The sequence below is a fragment of the Leopardus geoffroyi genome, chromosome E1, assembly GCF_018350155.1.
Source record: "Leopardus geoffroyi isolate Oge1 chromosome E1, O.geoffroyi_Oge1_pat1.0, whole genome shotgun sequence".
In the NCBI taxonomy this organism is placed as follows: Eukaryota; Metazoa; Chordata; class Mammalia; order Carnivora; family Felidae; genus Leopardus; species Leopardus geoffroyi.
Window position 1 is genome coordinate 5,955,795 of NC_059330.1, and position 15,658 is coordinate 5,971,452.

The following is a 15,658-nucleotide window of genomic DNA, read 5'->3' on the forward strand; positions in this document are numbered from 1 at the left end:
ACTTCGTGGCACATACGAAAAAGGTTTGAAGCACTGATTGAAACAATACTGACGGCATCATTAGACAATATGGTTAGTGTCCTTATTTCATTTATGGGTGGCGGGAAGTTAAAATGGTATTGTTAGGATCTTGTGGGATTGACCAAGCAGGAAAAATAAATGCGACCTAAGACCGGCGGGCACTTTGGTTCCTTGTTAGAGTTCGAGCGAGCCGTTCTGAGAATATCTGCTGTGCGATGCGTTGCCTCTGCCTGGACAGTGAGGTGGGCTGGAGGCCACTTGTGTGGGCTCTGGGATGTTGATGAAAACCGGAGCAAGCCTTTGGCTTTTCTTGACCCAGTTTTCACAAGTTTGTGTAGTAGGTGCCCTGTCCCACTAGAAGGATGCTACCAAAAAGTAGGAGTTCGTTATGTGGGTGATTTTTCAGAAATCCTAATATCTCACTACTGGTGCGTGGTAACAAAATAACTTGAAACTTTGGGGAGCTGATGAGGAACTTAAGTAGAGTGTGGAGGGGTCTGACTGGGAGGCAGAGGTTGCCACATGGCCTACCCATCGGAGAAGAAAGGCTCACTGACCATTCTGAATGGCAAGTTTTGTTGGATTTGATCAACACAGCATTTGTGTCTTACTTGTCTCTGTGGGACCCCTTGTTGATGTGTTGGAAGATTTAAGGCTTAACCTAAATGCCCTGTGGATTTGGGTGAGTTTTAGGCATGACGTGGATTTAAAGTGTCTGAGCACCTGGACAGGGTGCTGAGTAACTAGAAGAATTTGATGGTTTTTTTTTTTTTTTTGATTCTATGCGTACTCTCTCTTTGTGAATTACCTGTTCCTAGTCTGTGTTTATTTTCTAATTGGGGTATTTGCTCTCAAATCCATCAGGAAGTCCCTTATGTCTATGTACTGACCTGCTGTGCTGTAAACCTTGCCCCTTCCTGGCCAGAACTCTCAGCGCCCTAAGAGCAGTCATGCTGTGTGAATGGAACTAGTGCAGGTGCCTAGCAGGTTAGGCCTTTCTTGTTAAGAATTGTGATGGGTGATGGTATAAAAGAGAGCTCCGAACAAGCTGGGGACAAATGACAAGCTCAGCATTATTACACATTCTTCCCCTTCTCCCCTAAACTGGGGGTGGAGGCGTGCTGGCAGGGATGGCTGCCACCTTTTGGGTGTCCACTTGGAACCTTCTCAAGGTGGGTGTGTAACTGGAATTTCTACCCTTAGATTCCCATGGAGGCTGTGCTTCCCAAATCTGTGGAGTGTGACTTTTGGGGCGAGGGGGCTGTGTTGAATAAGCTTTTCCTGTTTTGGGGGGGGATTAAAATATTATTGAACTTAGCTGGTACATACACCTTAAAAAAAAACTCAAAAGATATGTGTGAAATATTACAAGATTTTAGGGGTATGGAAATGTTCAAGTTGGATTAGCAGATAGATATATGAAAGTGCCTAGATTTGTGTTTTTAAGGACATTTTACTTGTTCTCTAGGCCTCAGTAAATTTGGGTTTAGAGAACAGATTGGTCTCTTTTAGAAAGCTCGGGTGTGAGTAGCAAGGAGATTATAATTGAAACAGAAACAACAAATACTTAGTGTAGAAAACCGGAAACACAGCAAAGTAGAAAAAAATGACCCATAATTCTAGCACCTGGAAGTAATCACCAGTCATACTTTTGGAGAAAGACCTGTGTGTGTATTATAAATTTATCATATGCACATATGCTTTACTGAAATAATTTATTAGACACATTACTTATTGCTTGATTTAAAAAAATCTCTTACTATTACTAATGTCAGTAGTCTTTTATGGTGTGGGTTTTTTTGTTTTGTTTTTGTTTTTGTTTCTGGGTTTTTTTTTTTTTTTTTTTTGGTGGTGGTGGTGTAGTATTCCTGTTACGGATGTGTCGTAATTTTTCTATCTAGTCTAGCATGAATATCACGACGCTGAATACTTTTCTTTGCATAATCTTTAACTTCCTAGAGAATGAATTCTTAGGAATGGACTTCATTAATCATCAAGGACATTTGGAGATGTTTGCAAGATCTTGCCCTCTGGAAAGTGGGCCAGTTTATATTCACAGCAGTAATTGGTTCATTTATTTGTCTCTGTTCATCTGTCTACTGGACAGATGTTAAGGATCTGTGCATCAGGCGCAGTTCTAGGCAGGGAGGCAGGTGAGAAATAGAATTTCTGTGCTCCTGGAGCTTAAGGTGTCGTGGGGATGGTAGGCATCACATAACCACAGACCGATGTGAAAATACAGCTGTGGAAAATTCTGAAAAGACTGCCCACTTCTTCCTACTCTTATTAACGTTAGTATTGGGATTCCTGGAACGCCTGGGTGGCTCAGTCGGTTAAGCGTCCGATTTCGGCTCAAGTCACAATCTCACAGTTCGTGGGTTTTGAGCCCCACGTCAGGCTCTGTGCTGACAGCTCAGAGCCTGGAGCCTGCTTCAGATTCTGTCTCCCTCTCCCCCCCCCCCCCCCCCCCCCCCCACCGCTCCCAGTCATAAACGCTGTCTCTCCGTTTCTCAAAAATAAATAAACATTAAAAAAATTAACATAAGGATTCCTTTTATTTACATGTGGTATTAGAGGCAAAAATTGAATTTTAATTTTGTGGATAGCTAGAAGAATTTGATGGTTTTTTGGATTCTGTGTGTATTCTCCCTTTTGTTAATTACCTGTTCATATTCTTTGTTTATTTTCTAACTGGGATATTTGCTCTCAAATCCATCAGTCAGTCCCTTATATCTACCCCAACCCTCCCAGCCCCCCCAGTGGGTCATTTCAGCTGGGGCTATGTAGTTTAGACAAAAGTACCAAGGTACAAAGTTGTTTTCTTTATCTCCTTAATGAACCTGCAGCCCTCACAGGAGCACTCGGGACCATGGGAATCCAGAGCAAGTTCTGCTGGACAGTCTGTTGACTCTACCCGCATGAGTATCTGAAGTCCTGTTTATCTCAATAAAGCCTTGACATTTGTGCTGCATCGGTCATCCTGAATTAGCTGTCCCTCTGGTATTTTTAAAGAGTTTGGACTAATCAGGACTTGGTCAGTTTAGCCTGAGGAATTGTATTTGTTTGTTGGTAGGAGACATCCGGCTCAGAGTCTGATCAAAGCAGGTGTTGTTGGCTTAAATGCTAGCTCAAAGGTGTGGCTGCACATAGAAACTCATAATAGTGACATTGTGCATAATTGAGGCAAAATCACTGGTGACCATAGAGGGGCTCATGTCATCAATGTCAGAGTTAATGGTTAGTGGGATCAAGGGACGAAGAATCATCACGAGTCTCTCTAATGTTAGGTTTGGAAGGATGTTAGGGCAGATTGTCTGTTTCATTCCAGGAAACTTGATGAACTCCCCATTTTACTGTGATAGAAAATGAGCTAAAAACATTTTTTTTTTTTTTTAATTGTTGATTGATCAGCTTTGGGAGCAAGTTGGGGGCTTTTCAGCCTTTACACTCTCCCTGAAGACTTTTGTTAACCAAATAAGGTCTCATAGTAAAATGTAGTCTACAGAAACTAAAATGCTTCTTTTGCCTTTGCCTGGAGTCCATAGAATCTGCTAGAAATTGTTATGCCATTGTGTCAGAGCAGTACCCCTCTAGGCACCGATAGAGAAATAGCAGAGTTCTCGATATTACAGGTTAAAAAAAAAAAATCTGTCTACCCCAGGAGAGGTCCGTGAATCATCCGCCAGAGGTTGGCAAGGCAGAGAGTGAATCGTTTCGGTTCTTTCTTTGGCAACAGAGCCTCTGAGGCCCGAGCTTATCAGATGAGGAAGATGCTTAATGTTTAGGAAGCACTGGTGTTAGTGGTCTCCCACCCACCCTGGTTCAGGACCTTGCCACTATAAACCTGCACCCAGCGGGTAATACAAGGTGGGAAACAATGAGTGATGGTTGGCTGACCCTGACCTACACAGTAACTCCTTTCCTCCTGCCAGCCCCCCTCTGAGGAAGGTACTATCAATCCCATTTGGCAGGAATGGGCCTGTGGCAGAGAGATGACGTCACCTGCCTGAGAGTGCATAGCCAGTAAGTGGAAGAGCTGAACTCCAAGACTAGGTAGACGGGCTTCACCACTGGTTTTCCTAGTTTCTGGTTGAGCACCACTGGGATGCTGACTGTGGGTAAGAACAGGGACTTTTATTGGCACAGTAGTTAAAGGGAATCTACAGAGCCAGTCGCATTTCTTTCTTGTTGCTCCTACGTGTTTTTGGTTTAAAAGGTATCAGACAAGGGGTGCCTGGGTGGCTCAGTCATTTAAGCGTCCGACTTCGGCTTGGGTCATGATCTCACAGTTCAGGAGTTTGAGCCCCGCGTCGGGCTCTGTGCTGACAGCTCAGAGCCTGGAGCCCGCTTCGGATTCTGTGTCTCCCTCTCTCTGCCCCTCCCCTGCTCATGCTCTGTCTCTCTCTGTCAAAAATAAATAAACATTAAGGAAAAAATTTTTAAAAGGTATCAATTTTTCCCAGTTTTTTTCTTTTTTAGAGAATTTAATAATTTAATCAACTTTTCAATTGGGTTTCAGTACTTCTGACTAATCTCACAGTTAGTTGCCATTTTTTCATCGTTACTCGTTACCAGCCATTGTATTTTTAAGGTATATGACTCCTCCCTGCAGCATCACCAGAGCAGTGAAAACAGTAAGGGACTGTTTTTGTCTTGATTTTACAGATGTGTAAATTGCTTGACCGCGGAAATAGCCCTGTGTCATCTTTATCAGTATTTCAGTGATCATCATTTAGCGTCTCGCAGAAGTAATTTTCTCCCCTAGTCTGCCATTTAGCCCCCTCCCACCACATTCCTTTTTAATTTTGCTAAGGTGAGAAACAAAGCAGTCTTTGTGGGTAGGTCAGCCAGCTGCCTGATCGGTTTTTTTTGTCTATACTGCCTGGCACAATAGCTTGTGTATAACCGTGACGTTTCTCTACCTCTGGCCGTGTGAATTACTACGTTGGACTTCCTCCAAATCCATCTTCCACACAAAAGTGTTGAACTGTGCCAGAAGGGCCTGTTGGCATATATTTGTTTATCTCTTCTACCCAGAACAAGCCACCTTCCAAACTGCTTAGCTGTATGGATGAATAACCGTGTTTTGCGACATCAATGGGAGTTCAGAGTTCTAAGTGAGATTTTATAAATTTTTGGAACTCGTTCACTCTTACGTACCCAGGGCTGGAGGAGGAGAGGCGCGGTATGGTATTAGCCGACAGTGACTCATTCAATGCTCAGATTGCTGAAGATTGCAAGACTGGGACATAACGGACAGTTCCGAGTCTAACATCCTTCGTGTCCTGCCCTTCTCTTGAGCTTATCAAAGAAGTTAGGGCCCTCATCACTGTAGTAATTTAGGTAGAAAAGGAAACGAGAGTAAGTCCTTGTTTACCATTTTATTTTCTCGTTTCTGAAATTACTCGAATATAAAGTTGTGTAGCTGGAACTGTGTGTTCCTCATTTTATAGCCAGTGATTACAGATAATTGAACGAGTTACTCCGGATACTCCGTTTGGAAATGAGGTATGAAGAGTTGGAGCCAAGGGAGAAATGAGAATTTCAGGCGGTCCTCACCCCTCCGTCCCCTGGCGGGATGCTCTGGGTACTTGTAGGTCAATCGCTCATGTTTTTGAAGGTGTTCTGTGAGTGATTTGTACATCGTAGTTTCAGTTCTCGCTTTTTCCTCTGCTAGGTTCTGGGAAATCCCTAGTGGTGGCAGTGGGGGTTCTTAAGATCCCCAGAGAGACTGATTCTTACTGGTTTTTTGATGATTCCTACCTAGCTCCTTTGGCTTCTGAGTAGTGGCTTTAAAGAGTAACTGTGACGTTTTCGTGATTCTGTTTGGTAGTCGGGTGGTGGTCCTGCTGGTTTAACCTGAGCTCTGCTATGTGTCTGTATTCAGCTAGTAGGTCTGTGGGTGGAGACGAAGCTCAGTGGGGATGACTGGGCCCTCTGGACCTTGTGCATGTGGATTTCCATCATCAAGGATGCTACTTGGGCTGCTTCACGTTTAGACGTGGTCACTTTCCAAGAGGGTGAAAGTGGACGCTGTGGGGCCTCCTAAGGCTTAACTTTGGAAGTCCTACAACAACCCTTTCTGCTGTGTTCTTGGGGTCCCAGCGAGTCTGAAATCCAGCCTGATTAGAGAGGCAGGGAATAGTCACATTCTAAAGAGGTGATTCACTGGTGGCTATTTTGATAACAATCTACCACATAACCTGAAGTGATGCATTAATATTACAGCAAAAAAGCTAACTTCTCGATGCATCATTGGATCCTTCAGTGATCTTTATTGCCACCAGCAATGGGAAGTTTTGCTGTTACTATTTCAAATTTGGTGAAATCACGTGTCGAAGGCACGTAGATTGACTGCAGTATTTTAGAGATGGTCTCCATTCTTACAGGTTGGGTGGGAAGAATCTGAATCAGAGGAACAGAATCTTGCTTTCCTATGATCAAATAAAAGAAAATAAGCCCTCTAGGTTGTATGAGAGGTTAGTGCAATGTTGATAAAAAAAATTAATAATTTGAATTCAACAAATATTTGTTGCACTGTTATTTCGTCGTAGTTACCTATTACAGGTGATTTGTAGAATTCAAAGATAAATTAAGCTAGTTAAACATTTAGGACAAAATTGCTCACAATTTGATTATGGGAACAGGCTTGAGAAGGATGGGAGAGAGCAACAGGGTGGACCCCATGTAGACATAGTGTCTCTCTGAGGACAGGCTGGTTCTGACGTTTTGGACATAGAAATAGTGTTAGGAAATACTTTTTCCTCATCTGTGGAAGGTCGGGGAAGGATGTTTTGGTGACCTAGATTGCAAAGACTGGTCATCTTGCATAGTTGACTGGTAGACTCTTGGCTGCTCTCGGATAGAATTTTTGACCAAGGTTGAACTCAACTACTGGGCCAGCTTAGCCGATTGTGGAAAGTGATGTTAAGGGTTTGTATCACTTGAGAAGTTGGTGGAGTACAATATTCAGGGATGGCTCCTTTGTCTTCTTGCTTAAGGCCAAGTAAAGTTGAAAGATATCTTCCACCTTCAAAATTCTGTGAGTTGCTCTGTGGTCAGAATACAAGCCAAACACATTCCTAGGCCTTACTGAGTATGGATATCAGTGGACAAATCCTTGTTCTTCAGAATCATAGCTCTGAATGTTCTTGAAGATCCCATCCTTGGGACTGTGTCTTTCATGAGAAGCGTGAGGAAGAATTTGGATGTCGATGGGGAGAGGTTGTTTGAGGCAGAGCTTTGAAACCAGACCTTCAAAGGGTGGTGCAGAGAGGTCGATCCCCAGTCCTTGGCGAGCCTGAGTGGGACATGAGGCTGTGAGCCACCTGGGTCGGCCGGTGGGCTGGCGGAGATTCTGGTCTTGCCGGTGTGCCAAGCAGGTGTCCTCATTTCCTGTATGAGCCGGCATGAGAAAAGCTGGGCAGTATTACCCTGAGGGGTAGAGCAGTGCCTTGGAAGTATGATGATGGGACGAGGGCACACACTGTTGTCCTTAACAGTCAGGGTTCTTGGTTACAGATGGCAAGAATTTATTCTAGCCAATTTGACCCACATCGGTGTTGTCTGGGGCAATCTGTGTGAAATTTGTTCTCAGACCGATCTAATACGCATTTGAGAGCATTTTCTGTTATTAGCCGCACTGAACTTAGTTTTTAGGTACACAAAGACCGTCTTCGCTCACAGGAGACTCCTTCCCTATGAATACTTTAAGATGTTTGATCAATGGCTGTTTTCTCTTCTGCTGTAGATAAAGGGGAGGCTCTGTTTATCTCTGACTGGTTAGGGATGGGGATTATTTGGTGACAGTCTCCCCAAAGGGAGAATTACAATCACAAGTTTATAATCTCTTTTGATCAACTAGTTTAAAGCCTGCTGTACAAATAACTTAATCTCTGTTAGCTTCTAAAAATCTCCATAGGCCATTTGTAGGAAAACTTCCTTCCTTACTCCCTCTACTCCCTGTAGAAGTTGCAGGCTTTTGAAAAAAAAAAAAAAAAAAAAAAAATCCCCGTTGCTCTAATGTCGTATTTGTGTGTAGTTTTGTCACTAAAAATAACTGGCATAGAGACGGGTTGCCTTTAGGATTTAGGTTTTCGGGGTGAGAAAGAGAAGATAAGAACCAGTCATAATAAAGGTTCTTACTTAGAGAAAGTGAATGGGGGGGAAAAAAGAAATGCTGGGGGAAACAATGTTCATGTCCACAGAGATAGCCTCTCTGAAGTATCGTAAAAACTGCTCTGCTCCTTTCTGCCTCTCCCCACGTCTCGTCTTTGACTGACTTTCTGGGACCGTCCTTCTCCTCCTCAAAACTGCCCTGTGAGTTCATCTCCAAATGGTCAGCCTTTGGAGAGTGGGAGCCCTGCAGGACCAGCCCATGCAACTCGATCCTCCCCTACACCCCCTGGCACTGGTTCCAGGCCCTGAGTCATCACCTCCGCTTAGAGAGGCTGTGAACTTTTATAGAATTATTTAGCGTATTTTGTTGGTGGACGATCAGAACATGTGCTTGGACGGCGTTCAAGACAGTTGCAGATGTGGTGAAGTAGGGCGTGTGTTCAGACCTAACCTGTGTAAGTCACGTGGTGTGATGTTTGTGTGCTTGTTCATTTCTGCGGGAAATGGCCTTCAAGACCCCAGTTTATTTTTGCTCAGGTGTGAAAACAGTGCTGAGGAAGGATGTGTGTGTGTGTGTGTGTGTGTGTGTGTGTGTGTTTGTGTAAATATTTACTTTCAAGAAAACAGTTTAAGTTTTAATTGTAGTAATAGATTTTGTCTGCCTGCAAAGGTTAGCTGCTGTCCCCTCAAACTGAGCTTTGGAAGAAAGGGCCAGTTTTGGTGTTTTCCTCGGGATGGTTTTCACAATGATTCTTTGTTCTGTTATTGTCCTGAATTTGATCTTAGTGTGTTTTCGGTTTTTCACCCTATAGGGTGGTTCCAGACACAACCACATGACACGTGGTGTTCAGCTTTTGATTTGGGGGGTTGGTAGGCATTGAGCTCATTCAGAACTTCATTTCTTTTATTTTCTTAAAGTTTATTTACTTTGAGATCTGGGGAAGGGCAGAGAGTGAAGGAGAGAGAGAGAGAATCCCAAGCAGGCTCTGCACTGCCAGTGTGGATCCCGATGTGGGGCTCGAACTCACAAACGGTGAGATCATGACCTGAGCTTAACTGACTGAGCCACCCAGGTGCCCCCAGAGCTTAATTTAAATTCCAGAAACTTTGTTCTATAAAGTAACATTCATAGGTTCCAGGGATTGATTAGGACCTGGTGTCTTTTTGTTTGTTTGTTTTTTAATTCTTCTTTCAGTGTTTATTTTTGAGAGAGAGAGAGAGAGAGAGGTGGGGAGGGGCAGAGAGAGAGAGGGAGACAGAATCAGGAACGGGCTCCAGGCTCTGAGCTGTCAACACAAAGCCCGACGCGGGGTTTGAACCCATGAACCGCAAAATCATGACCTGAGCTGAAGTCGGACGATTAACCGACTGAGTCCCCCAGGCATCCCATGGACCTGATATCTTTGAAGGCCTCCATTTTCACTGCAGTCCACCTGTGGCCCCCAAATATTTACATCTTCTCCGTGTGCGGACGATACTCGGTGCTCCGGCTTCCCCCAGAGCCTTAGGTCACAGCATCAGCTCGAATCCAGATCTTATCCAGATGCCACCAGTTCATCAACCCCCAGTCTCATCAGAATCATCCAAATCAGGTATGGGTGAGGCAGAGTATGATCCGTTGTGACACAAGATTCCTCTCCATCCGCGAACCTAGAAGCAAGAAGACAAGTGACCTTGTCAGGCATCGGATTGCATTTCTAGAGATACGCATTCAAAATGGGAGAACACTGAAGGAAAAAAGGAAACAGCAATCCCAAGCAGTTTCAAAATCCAGCAGAGCAAATTCCGTTAGGTTTCAAGGCCCGGGGATAGCCCTCTGCCTTTAGATAATTCCTAAAGACAGAGTTCCAGGAAGTAAAAGAGCCTGTTCATTAAAGACGTTTTCTTGTATGTTGCTGAACATTTCATCAGAAACAATTGTATCAGTTTACTTTTTTTACCAGCAATGTGTGATACTAGTGATTCTTTTACCTGGTCACGTTAACCCATTATCATTGGGGGGAAAATAGGTGTACATATAAACGAGACCTGAGTTTTGCCAGTTTCACGTGAACAAAATTTTTAACTGTTTTTGGTGTTAGTGCCTTTCATAATTTGTTCTCAGTTTTGCTTTACTGAGCAAAACTTTACTTTTTCATACCCTTGCCAATTTTTCTATTTTTCTTGACTTGTGTGATGTCTTCATGTATATTTAGAGTTTCCTGTTTTGTATTGCAAGGATTTTCCCCAGATTTCCCTTAAAATTTTTTAAGTTTTTTTTTTTTTGTAGTATACGGAATTTGCTTTTTAATACAGCCAAACCTGCCGATTTTCATAGAGAACCTTTTGCAATTATAGAAAACCCCTTCTCTACTGGCTTTCAAATGAAACTGAATTTAAAATAAATGTTTGGCACCTGAATGGGCAAGTTACGTGGAAAATTCATGTTGTACCATGCTTACTTCTAATTCTTTTTTTAAATGTTTTATTTATTTTTGACAGAGAGAGAGAGAGAGAGAGAGAGAGAGAGAGAGACAGAGTATGAGTACGGGAGGATCAGAGAGAGAGGGAGACACAGAATCCGAAGCAGGCTCCAGGCTCTGAGCCATCAGCACAGAGCCCAATGCAGGGCTCGAACTCACAGACTGAGTTCATGACCTGAGCCGAAGTCGGACGCTCCACTGACTGAGCCACCTAGGCGCCCCCCATGCTTACTTCTGAAAATGATGTGTCTGGGCTTCTTGGGAATTCACATTATCCTCTAGTAAAGCCCGTCTCCCAGAGCTGATCCAGGAGCCACGGCCAGGAGCTCTCTGCTCTTGTCCTGCAGTCCCGTCCGGCTAGTGTGGCACCCTGAAACTTAACAACTGTCATCAGAAACACCAGGCTGAGTAGATGGAGCCCCTTCATACATCTTCTGAACCCATACATCTTCTGAAGGGGTGGGAAAGGGTTTGGATTGTAGACGTGTTGTTTGGGAAGGTAGATACATGCATAACAAACCAGGAGGTGTGTATGCTGGAAAAAGTATCCTTAGTATCTTCGGGAAGCTAAGATGTGTTGCAAATGCTTAACAAACCTGACTTTGTTACAGAGTTTCCATTCGGTAGAATCCCAGAGAAATGATCTTGTAAGCTTTATTGACATAGAGAGGAATATGGTCAGTGAGTATAGCATGTTACAAAACATATTGTGGTCTGATTTTAATGGTAGAGAAAAAAATGGGTGTCTATGTACAGAAAATAGTTTCCAAGAGACAATGATTATTTGGGGATAATTGGACTTATATATAATATATATTTAAAAAAACCCCATATATTCTGTAGGTGTATACATAATATTATGTATATTTTTCTTTATCTTTCCTGACTTATGTATAATATATATTTTTAAAAACTCATATATCCTGTAGGTATATAAATAATACTCTGTGTATTTTTCTCTTCTTTATCTTTCTGAAATTTTTGGCTTTTCTATACTGGACATGTTTTGTTGGCATAATGTAAAACATTGGTACCTTACCTCCCCTTTCCCTAACCCCAAAGAAATGGCTCCAGATAAATAATTATTTGAAATACCAGTGTATTGAACTTGAAGTTGACCATGCCATGATGTTTTTTTTTAGCTTGTAATGGTTGCAGAATGCTTGAGATTCTTCGCTCGGTCATTTATGCTATGTTTGAGGGAAAACCATTAAACTATGGCATCGAAGTGTAACCCTGGAAAGGTGGTAATACTTTAGTATTTTTCAATATATTTGCTGAGGTAAATGATTTTTGTAGTGGTATTTTCATTTGCAAAAGTGTTAGCGTCTCTGAACAATATAAACTTGAAACACTGAACGTTGTTTTCTATTGTATTGAAGCATAACGGGTGATTTGTAGTTAGTAACAACTTTAGGTCATTTTTATTTACTGTTTCTTAATTCTGAGAAATTCTTTGTTGCCTTTCAAAATATTATATTAACTGTATGTTAAAACACATTTTTCTGCTTTTTGGTATGAATTTCTTATGCCCTCAGAGTGGTATCTCTTTTATAGTGCTTGAAACTTTTACTTTTTATTTGTTATTTCTTAGGTAAACGCAAAGCACTGAAGTTGAATTTTGCAAATCCACCTTTCAAATCTACAGCAAGGTTTACTCTGAATCCCAATCCTACAGGAGTTCAAAACCCACACATGTGAGTATTCTGGTAATCAACTAAAAGGCTCAGCTCAAGCAAAGGTTTTAACGTTACTGTATTTTATGAATTTTCCCAAGTTGAGGGGTTGGTATTTTCATTATTTTATGGGTCATTTGAAATACTACTATTTGAACTTAAGTAGAAAATTATTGATTCTGTAGTCTGAAGTAGGTAAGCATAATTTTCCTTGTTAAAGTTTAAACCTGAAGGGAAAAAAGAGCTGAAGATCCAGATACCTTGAGATCGTCAACATTTTTCTCTTTCTGAACTGAGACTATCGTTTAGACTTTTCCCTCTGGATTTCCATTTAAATTGTAAGTGGTACTTAGGAAACATAACTCTCGCCTCTAGATCTGTACAAATCGTCCCTGCTTACTGGGTGACAAAATAGAGTCCCATTCTATTTTATTATGATGAACTAAATTCCTGTAAGATTTTCATGTCACAGTAAATTGAAAGAATGTGTGCCCGTCAGTGTACAGGTGTCAGTGAATATTTTTAAAATTTATTCCCTACATATATATTTTCCCTAAGTATTTTTATTAAAATGTAAAAATGATATTTTAACATCACTGAAAGTCACTGAGTGTATTAGAAACATCTGTTAATTTAAAATACCTCCAGAATAATATTTACAGACACCTTTGAATTGAAGTGATGTATTAAATAATGATGCCTCCCCCTTTTACCCCCCAAGACCTATCATGAGTATGAAGGGTCAAAGCCAGTGGCTTCACATTCATACTCACGTTCATAAAATTAATTTTTCCTAGTTCCGGGATTGAGAACGATAAAGCAAGCAAATGGCAGAAGGTATGGTTTAAAAAGCAGTCAGAATATAGTATCTGCACTTTTTAATCATTCCTTAACAATTTTTATTCAAACCTTGTTAGACTACAAATTGATTCATACTTCCCAAAAAAGCATATTTATGGCTACTTTCTTTCCTTTTGATGTCTGGCAGGCGTCGTATTTGCAAACAGTAACGAACTGGTAGGAGGTAGAGTGTCTTGGAATAGGAATGCTAAAAACTATTTTGTTATTTTTAAACCATCAGAGTATAGAAGGGGGCTGTGTGTGTGTGTGTGTGTGTGTGTGTGTGTGTGTGTTCGTTCTTAGGTTTTCACCTGTGACTTTAAACCAATGAAAACTAGAGTGACAGCAGTTCATTCGACTGGGAATAGGTCCGCTAATTTTATTAGACTGGTGTCCCTAAGGAGATTTCTTGTCAGAGCTCAGTTTAGCGTCCCAGCCTTTTTACCTCCTCGAAAACATCAAGTGGGGGCTATATTGAGGAAGGAAACTCTTAGTACCTCTTAATTAGTCAGAACTCTGGCAGCAAGGAAACATTTTTAAAAGAACCTCCTTCCTCATTTCCTAGAATTTCTGGTGAAAGCTAGTACAAAACTAATTCTTGAACATGGTCCATTTCTATTTACCTTGGTTGCTAGCTGAACTATGTAGTTGAAGTCTGCGAAAGAGGATATATAGTAATCGCCCAACTTAACAGGTCCTCCCCCTCCCCCTCCTTTTTTTTCAAAGCCCCCTTGGACACACAGAAAAACACCCTGACTTACATTTAGAACTGCAAAAACATTTACATACTTGTACTCTCATCCTTTGAGAGTTTCATGTATTCGGGAATTCATGGACAAAATCGTGTGTGTGTGTGTGTGTGTGTGTGTGTGAACGGTAAACAGGGTGAAAAAAAAGCTTTCTTCCAAAATTTGGGTCCATCATTTTTTTTATTTAAACCTACCACTTTATAATATCCTTATAACCAGCTAGGTTTCTTATCCCTTGTCTCATCCCAGCAGATGTTAAAAGTTTGAGAGGACATGGTAATAAGCATTCTTATTCTATAAATCAGAAGTGTTTATTCTATTTTATGATAGAATCTTAAGATTTTGGTTCTGGGGTGTAAACATTTTAGACCCAGACCTTGTTTTAATTTTCTTACTGCGCTGGTCTGTTATTATGTGGATGAGGAACAGGTGAAACTATTAGCATTGATATTGGTCAAAGACCATCGCTTCAACCTGTTATTTATTGTCTTGCAAAAGAGAGAGAGAAAGCATGTGAGCAGAGGAGGGGCACAGAGAGAGGGACGCATGGGATCCGAAGCAGGCTCCAGGCTCTGAGCTGTCAGCACAGAGCCGGACGCGGGGCTCGAACTCACAAACCGCAAGATCATGACCTGAACCAAAGTTGGACGCTTAACCGACTGAGCCACCCAGGCGCCCCTTAAGACCATTGTTTCAGTATGTAGGGCAGCTTATGTCTTCTGACTCCCTACACCCTTCCATAAGGGGATCCTTCTGTGCTCTTTCTCTGGGTTGTGCACCATCGGGCACTAAAGAACCACTGTTGGTTACTTGCAGTGTGGGCAGTTGAAAAAGCTACCTCTGTGCCATTTATATGTGTTACCTCCTTCTAAAATTTGCTTGAACTCTTTTTTTTCCCCCTTTAACTTTAGTTATAGATATAAATAGAAAACTTGCTCTTGAATTTAGGGAAAGATAAGGTGAAGTATAAGCAACTAATGAAGTTGAGAGATGTAGCTCCCAGGAGCTACTCTCACATCCATCTGGCATGTAAGATTTAAAATTTTAAAACTGTGTCCTTATTTTCTGGGAACCAACAGTTCAAATAAAATTCTAAGAAATAACAGTTGGCTGTAGAGATTCAAGAAATGAGGCATAAAGTAATACAGATTGAATGTCAAATGAATGGTGCAGGAGGGGATAAGATCACTTTCGGATAAACAACTTGGTGAAACCTTTCACAAAGAAGCAAGATTTGAATTGGGTTTTGAAAGATGGGCAGAGAAGGGAGAATGACATTCTGGTGAGTGTAAGTACAGATAAGTTTTGGGGACTGTGTGTAGTCTGTTTAATTATAGCACAGATGTTACTTGTAGATTACCTAGTTCTATCACTGGAAACTTTTAGCGTTTTTTTCCTTTATTCTTGCTGTTCTATAGTTATATGAAGATCTATCTAGGTCTGGATCATCTTTCTGTGCATGGAGGAACCATTTTATTTAGTTCAGGTATCTGTTTCTGAGAAAATTGCTGCTTTTGTTTTGATCAATTCCTTCATGTATTTCCTAGTCTCCTGTTGTTTGGATGTTGGACCTTTTGAATTTCCTGGGTCTTTGATTTTTCTTTCATGTGTTTTTTATCTTTTTGTTTTCTTTTTCTGTATCCTAGATTTCCCTTATTTACTGATCCTTCTATGAAATTTTCTATTTTGGCATTTGATTTTAATTTCCATGAGTGGATTGTGGCTTCTTCTTAGTATCTTACTCTTTTTTTTTTTTAATGTTTTATTTATTTTTGAGAGAGAGAGAGAGAGA

At 41.4% G+C, this 15,658-nt stretch overlaps 1 protein-coding gene across 2 annotated transcripts in view; it reads left to right on the forward strand.

Moving 5' to 3' along the window:
• MAP2K4 (mitogen-activated protein kinase kinase 4) overlaps nt 1-15,658 on the forward strand; it is a 139,148-nt gene that overhangs the window by 26,087 nt on the left and 97,403 nt on the right. For both annotated transcript variants that reach the window (XM_045487404.1, XM_045487405.1), the window contains one exon: nt 12,196-12,298. In XM_045487404.1, the coding sequence (XP_045343360.1) occupies nt 12,196-12,298 (103 nt within the window). The remainder of the gene's footprint in view (nt 1-12,195; nt 12,299-15,658) is intronic.